The sequence below is a fragment of the Ursus maritimus genome, unplaced genomic scaffold (assembly GCF_017311325.1).
Source record: "Ursus maritimus isolate PB19 unplaced genomic scaffold, ASM1731132v1 scaffold_19, whole genome shotgun sequence".
NCBI classification, from domain to species: Eukaryota; Metazoa; Chordata; class Mammalia; order Carnivora; family Ursidae; genus Ursus; species Ursus maritimus.
In genome coordinates, this window is record NW_024424341.1 from 8,045,195 (window position 1) to 8,052,540 (window position 7,346).

At 61.5% G+C, this 7,346-nt stretch overlaps 1 protein-coding gene across 2 annotated transcripts in view; it reads right to left on the reverse strand.

The window, feature by feature from the left end:
* ZNF423 (zinc finger protein 423) overlaps nt 1-7,346 on the reverse strand; it is a 137,718-nt gene that overhangs the window by 129,368 nt on the left and 1,004 nt on the right. Inside the window, exon 2 of one of the 2 annotated variants that reach the window (XM_040633268.1) lies at nt 3,570-5,994. In XM_040633268.1, the coding sequence (XP_040489202.1) occupies nt 3,570-5,994 (2,425 nt within the window). Of the gene's footprint in view, nt 1-3,569; nt 6,787-7,346 lie in introns of those variants that run through there. The other variant, XM_040633267.1, reaches the window with a different exon arrangement.

Consider the following 7,346-nt stretch of genomic DNA (forward strand, 5'->3'; position numbering starts at 1 on the left):
GTCGGCTCCTCCGTGTTGGTGGAGCATGAGCTCAGGGACAAGCAGGAAGGACTCTCTCACTCTGTCTCCCTCCTGCTGCAACGCTGGCCAGACTCCGTCCTCCCCGAAGTACCTCCCTCTTGGTCTGTCTTCCCCTCCTCCATCCCCCAGAGACCCCCTCCTCCTCTGGAGCTTCAGTCCCCACCAGGAGACATAATTATAGAAAGAGAGAACTTCGCATTCAAAGCACCTCCTCTGTCATAAGCCCCTTCCCCAGAGCCCAGCCCAGTGGAACCAGAGCTGAGCCCCGGGGCCTGCGACCACGGCCGCCACCCCCTGCATGGCCCCCAGCAACCTCAGAGAGGAGCCCGGGGCAGAGGCAGAACACGCTTGAGACCAGTAGCAACAGGGACGAGAAGAAAGGGAGCGACGGGGAAGGCAGTCCATAGCTGCTGAATTTCCATGATGGGGATGGCAGCTCACATTGACTGAGCACCTACTATGTGCGGGCTCTGTCCATTGTGAAGACTCACAATCACTCGGTAAGCCCCACTTTAAGGGCGGAGAAAGTAGAGTTTGGGGAGGCTAAGCCACTTGGCCAGAGCTCTGCACTGCCAAGCAAGGGGCTGGGGATTTGAGGCCAGGCAGGCTGCCTCCAGAGCCGCTGTCTGAGCAGCTTTCCTCAGCAACGTGTCCCAGAACAGCCTGGACGGTCCTAGGCTAGGGAACAGAGAGCTGATACGGCCTGGCCAAGCCCTCTGACCTGTGTGAGAGCACCCAGTCTGCCCCACCTGGCACTGTGAGGACCTGGGGGGTCGATGGAGGGCTGGGGTCTGCCCACACTGGCCTAGAGTTGGGGCGATGTTGTTACTACCCATAAACAGAGTGGGGGTGGGGGGAGGGGGTGGAACCTCCATGCTTCCCGCTCCAGCCAACAGCAGCCTCAGCCCCACGGGAACCCAGTCCTCCGAGAGCTGGTTGCTATGGATACACTCCCGAGGGTCCCAGCCTGCCAGCCCCCAAGCCCTTGCTCGGCCCCCAGAGTCTGCTCTTACATGCGTGAGTCCTAGGGGAGCGAGGGGTGGGCGAACAGACATCTGGGCCCCTGCCCCCAGGCGTGCCCAGGCAGGGGGCAAGGCCCCAGAGGCTGGGTCTCCACTGGGAAGGTTCCACGCTTTGTCTGGCTCCTTTCTGCAAATGGCCCATCTGCCCAGGCCTCTAGATGTGATTGTCTGCTCAACTCCTTTCTCGCAAGACCTGGGACAGGCAGAGGAAGGCCTGTCAGGCTCCCAGAAAACAAGCCCCCTTGGATTTGAATCTCTGAACTGCCAGGCACAGCTGTGCATCTCTGGGTAGATGATTCCACCTTTCTGAGCCTGTGTACCATCTCTGCCAAAACAGAGGTCACGGCAAAGCTCCCAGGCTGTTGCATGGGAATGATATAAAACACTTTGCTCACACAGTAGGGGCTTCATGAAATGGTCCTTGATGCAGAATCCGGGGCAGAGACTGGGGAAGGGCAGGCTCCGAAAGCTCAAGGCCTTGGCGGCACCAGCAATGTGGTGGGCCGTGTGGGCAGGCAGGGATGGGGCTGGGGTGCACCTGGGAGGAGGGTGTGTGGGCCCCAGCCCTGCCACACTGTCACAAAGTCTGAACGAGAGGGTAACCATCCCAGACCCCACCCCAGAGGTGTGGGCTCCAGAGGTGCCTGGCAGAACGTGGGTCAAGAGCTCGCTTGGCTACGGCCCCACACTCCCTGGGTTCAAATCCCTTCTCTGCTTCTTGAAAGCTGGGGGCTAATAATGACCAACTGCTCCATGCCTCCGTTTCTTCATCCATAAAGGCAGTGTCATAGCGTAGATAGAAAGTGCTCGGCACAGCCTTACCCTCGGTAAGTGTGAGCTGGGATCATGAACGGGAGAGATAGCAAGTGATGTTTCCTGTGTGCCCAGCGCTTCCTTTACTCACTGAAAGCTCAGGGCAAAATACTGAGGTCGGCACAGGAAACAGTCACAATATTTAACCACGGATGAGACACAAGCACTGACCAATCACAGCAGATGCTCGTTAAAAACCCAGAAGGGCCTCCCCACCCCCCGCCGAATGCCTCCCCGGTGATGTCAGCTCCGGAGACAGACCCTGTCGCTACGTGTTGCTTCCATTATCACCCTTACTCTCTGGCTCTATAGGAGAGGACAGAGGCCCAGAGAGATCAAACCCCTAGCGGGTCCTGGAAGAGGGACATTTGCATTTTAACCCAGCCCACCGGACTCCAGGGCCCAAAGGCTCCCCCAGTCCACCCACACTGGCCAGCCCGCCAGCCAGCGGAGGCTGAGCAGAGCTGAGAAGTGGTGCCCAGGACCGGTGCACAGTACCTCCAGTGGGTGTCCTATGGGACCCCAGGCCAGAGACATTGTCCGTACATTCTCCTTCCACTCTCTCCAGCCCTCCTTCTCTCTCGTTTTCACCCTTGAAATCCCAGAGTCCCAGGCCCCAGTTCTGATCCCACTTCTGATCCCGTAGCGGAACCCCCAGAGCTACATCCCCGTCTTCCAGCAGGCACCTGCAGCGGGTGGCCCTCCTCCAAATTCTGCCTTCCTGCCCGTGGCGCCAGCAGTGGCCCTCGAGGGACAGATCTCCCGGGATCCGCCTGGCACCTCCTCAGTCTGCAAACAGACAATAGACTCAGCGGGAATCCCCGGGCCCGTACTGTCTGACACCCAAGAGCCACGCAGGCTCCGGGCCCACCACCAAGTGCCCCTCGGCCACTGGCCCCATGGCCCATGTGGACCCTCCAGTAGCCTGAACTTGCCCTGCCTCATTGAAACCTGGCTGTGGGCCTGTGGTCTCCCCCTGGTCTGGGAGCCCCCACGGTAAGGTCCATTTCCGATTCTCCTCCACCACCAGGCACCCCCAAATATAACGGGTACTCGGGACAAATCTGATGAACGAGTGAAAGGATCCATCAGTCACGAAGGAGAACAGTAGCTAGAACCATTCCTAGCGTCTTCCATGCACCCGCAACTGCGCTAACTGTAATGCCGTGCTGTGGGCGAGAACAGTATCGGCTGGTGATTACAGCTAGCATGATCGACCCGTGCTAAGTGCAGGTCCTGAGCCCTTTATGTGGAGACGATCTCTATGGATTATCAAAAGAATCCTGAGTCTGAAGCCCAGAGAGCAAAGAGACTCGCCCAAGGAGACTCAACACACAAGCGAGTAAGTCCACCCCAGATCTGTAAGAAAGATGAAATCATTTATAACCGTGTGTCAGCCAGGGCACGAGGCCCTTTACTTATCTTACAGCACGGGGCCCTAAAAGCAATCCTATTCCCCCTTGTGCGTACGAGCTCCTGACAGATGAGGCCCAGAGAGATAGATAACGCATGCCAATGTCACACCGTGGGAAGGGAACGGACAATCCTGGCGATCGCCTCGGAGCCTACGACGGAGCGGATGCGCTTGACCCCCGCACGACAGCGCGGCCTCTCCGGGCTACCAGAGGCGACACCACGAGGAGATACAGAGCTCGGCACGAGCAGCTCCTCCGGGGGTCAGCGGAGCCCCGAGAAACAGGGGCGGGCTCTTACCCGGGGCACTGGCGACGTCTGGGCGCCTTTCCGGGGCCCACTGGTCTCTGGCGTGAGGTCACGGTGGTCCACCTGCACGTGGCTCTCCAGGTCCTCGGCACTCTCGAACTTGACGCTGCACTCGGGGCAGCGGAGGCCGGCGCAGGGCCGGTCGGCGGGCTCGGGCGGGGCCAGGCCGCCCACCTGTCCGTTGGCGCTGCGGGCCATGCAGCCGGCACAGAGGCCGTAGGGGAGCCCGTTGACGTCGAGCTTCACCAGGTCCTGCTTGCTGCGGAACTCCTTGAGGCACAGGGCACACTTGTAGAGCTTCTGCAGCCCCTGGCCGTTGGGGGAGGACGCAGCCGAGCTGCCCGCCAGCTTCTGCATGTGGAAGGTGCCGTGGATCTTGAGCTCGAGCGTGGAGGTGACCGTCTGCATGCACACGACGCAGCGGAAGCCCGTGAGTGAGTTGCGCAGGTCGGGGTGCATCTGACAGTGCTCGATAAACTCCTCCTCGCTCTGCAGGGGCATCTTGCAGATGCGACAGGTGCCGGTGTCCAGGCTCTTGCTGTGGGTCACCTTGTGCTCGGTGAGCGTCAGCAGGGAGGGGAAGCGCTCACCGCAGATGGGGCACATGTAGTGCTTGGCGGGGCCGCGGTGCGTCTGCAGGTGCTCCCGGAGCCCGTTCTCCGAGAAGAAAGTCCGCGAGCACACGTTGCACTTGTGGCTGCCCTTGATGAACTCCGCCTTCTTGCGCGAGCCGTCGTCCTCCCCCGGCCGGATGTTGTGGTCCCGCAGCCGGTGGTTCTGCAGCAGGACCTCCATGGTGTAGGCCGCCCCGCAGATGTCGCAGCCGTACATGGGCTCCGACGCGTCCACGTCGTCCTCGCTGGCCTCGTGGCTGTTGGGCGCCTCGGGGTTCTTCAGCAGCATGCCCTGCAGGTCGGCGGGCTCCGCCTTCTTGGCGGCGGCCGGCGGCACCCCGTTGGCCGTGCCGTTCTCGGCGGCGGCGTCGAACACGCAGTGCTTCTCCCGCAGGTGCTTCTCCAGCAGGATGATGGCGTGGAAGGCCTTGCTGCAGAACTTGCAGTTGTACTTCTTGCTGTGCGTGGTGATGTGGCACTGCAGCTCCACCTCGGTGCTGAAGGTCTCCCCGCAGAAGATGCACTTGTGCGCCTTGGCCGGGTTGCCCAGGTGGCTGTGTTTGACGTGCACCTGCAGGTCGGCCTCCTTGCGGAAGTCCCAGGTGCAGGCCGTGCAGCGGTACATCTTCTTCTCGTTGCTGTGCTTCACGGCCAGGTGCACCTGGATGGACACCTTGGAGTCGAAGACCTCCTGGCACAGGGTGCAGTGGTACAGCACGAAGGTGTGCATGTCCAGCAGGTGTTTCTGCAGGTCGTCCACCGAGGAGAACTGCTTGTCGCAGCTCTCGCACACGTAGTGGGTCGACGTGGTCATGTAATGCACCGTCAGGTGCTGCAGGAGCGACTCCTGGGAGTCGAAGTCCTCCTTGCACTGGGGGCACGCCTGCTTGCGCAGCAGCAGCTCCAGGTGCAGCTTCAGGTGGGTCTGGAAGCTCTCGAAGCTGGAGAACTTGAGGTCGCACTGATTGCAGGGGTACTCGCCGTTGGAGATGGAGTTGGCGCTGGCCGAGAGCCGCTGCCGCTTGGGGGACGACACCTCCACGTCGGACGAGACCGGGCTCTGCTCCGCCTTGGACTTCTTGCTGTGGGCGAGCGGGATGTTTTTGTGGTTCTCCTTGATGTGCTTGGTGAGCTTCAGGATGGAGCCGAAGATGGGCGAGTTGGTGCAGTAGGGGCAGGAGTAGACCTCCATGAAGGACTGCGCGGGCTGCACGACCGGAGACTCCAGCTTGGCGCTGCCCACGCCGCAGTGCGCCTGCTGGATGTGCTCCGTGAGCGAGGACTCGGTCAGGAAGCCCATGGAGCACTGGTTGCAGAAGAAGGCGTTGTTGCCGTCGGGCGGGTTGACGTTGGGGCCGCAGTGCGAGACGCGGATGTGCTCCTGCAGGCTGTTGATGTCAGCGAACATCTCGGGGCAGTAGTTACAGTGGAAGGCGGAGAGGCTGCCGAGCTGCATCACCGGGTAGGCGTGGTTCTTGTGCAGCTTGCGGACGTGCTCGTTGAGGTTGTACAGCGTGGGCACGGAGTCCAGGCAGATCTGACACGTGTGGCTCTGCTGGGGCTTGTCGGCGTGGATAGTCTTCAGGTGGATCTCCAGCACGGCCAGGCTGTTGAAGTCCCGCTTGGAGCAGTAGGGGCAGCTGTAGACCACCTTGGACCAGCCCTGGCCCTCATCCCGCAGCTTCTTCTGGCCCCGCAGCGGCTTCAAGGTGGAGTCCGGGGTGGAGCCGCGCTCCACGGACGCGCTGGAGTCCGGCGTGGCGCTGCTCATGGAGGCCACGCTGCCCAGCACGGGGTCGGGGCTGACGCTGTGGTTGCTGGAGTCGGGCTGCCGGTGGCTGTCCAGGTGGCAGTAGACGCCCTCCACTGAGGAGAACTGCTCGGGGCACATGGGGCACTTGTGTTTCTGGTTGGCGTGGGCTTGGTGGATGTGGGCGAGCAGCGCGTTCTCGTCCACGAAGACCTCGGGGCAGTGGATGCACTGCAGGTCGGCCTTCTCGGAGAGCTGCGGGTGGCGGGTGAGCACGTGCTTCTCCAGCTCCTCGGTCTGGCTGAAGGTGTCCTCGCAGTAGTCGCACATGAAGTCGTCCTTCTTGGCCTCCTTCTCCGACTTGGCCAGGTGCTCCTTGTTCTTCTTGTGGGCCTGCATGTGGCTCTGCAGCGAGCTGGTGGAGGAGAAGCCGCGCTTGCACACCGTGCACTTGAACGGCTTGCTGGAGCTGTGCGTCTTCAGGTGGATCTTGAGGTGGTCGCTGCGGGAGAAGGCCGCCTCGCACTCGTGGCAGTGGTACTTCTTGTCGCCCGTGTGCAGCTTGATGTGCCGGTCACGGCTCCTCTTGTGCTTGAAGAGGCGGCTGCAATAGGTGCACTTGAACGGCAGCTTGTCGCTGTGGATCTGCTCGTGCCTCTTCAAGTAGCTCAGGCGGATGAAGGACTTGTCGCAGAACTGGCAAGGGTACGGCAGGCCCGTGCCCCCTTCCTCCTCGCCCAAGCCGAGGTCACACCCATCTCCGATCATCGGCGTGGGTGACGCAACATCCTTGCTGGAGGGAGACGAGGCCACCCAGGAGAGTTGCGGGTCGTCGTCACCATCTGCAGGGGGAAGGCGGAGAGGAGATTAGAGGCAATTCCCAGGGCCGCCCAGAAACAAGGACAGAGCCGGCTTCTGGACAGCTCGCGGGCTGAGGCCGTGCAGCTGGCCAACTGCCGCAGGGGGAGTCGGGGGAGGGAGTCCTGGGCGCGGGGGGGCGGCGGAAGCGAGTGGACATGAGGCCCTCGGTGTGCAGAGGGGGCGAAGGAGGGGCGGCAGGATATGGAAGGAACATGTCTTTCTCCTCGGTGACACCTGCCCGGGCCTCGCTGGACACCGTACCCCCCGCAGGAGGTGAGGTCTCCAGCACTTCCCTGATGGGGTCGGGGGTGCAGCCTGGAAAAAGTCACCAGAAATGACCTCACAGACCGGCAGTCCCAGAGGCCAAAAGGAGGCAGGTCCTCACCTGATCGAGACCCGGGGATTGACTCCCCTTCCAGCCCCTAGTCCTGGTGGGAAGTTCCACTTATCCTTAGGGGGGGAGGCAAAATTGTGCAAGAAAAGAAAATGCACGGAAAGGAAAGGAAAGGAAAGGAAAGGAAAGGAAAGGAAAGGAAAGGAAAG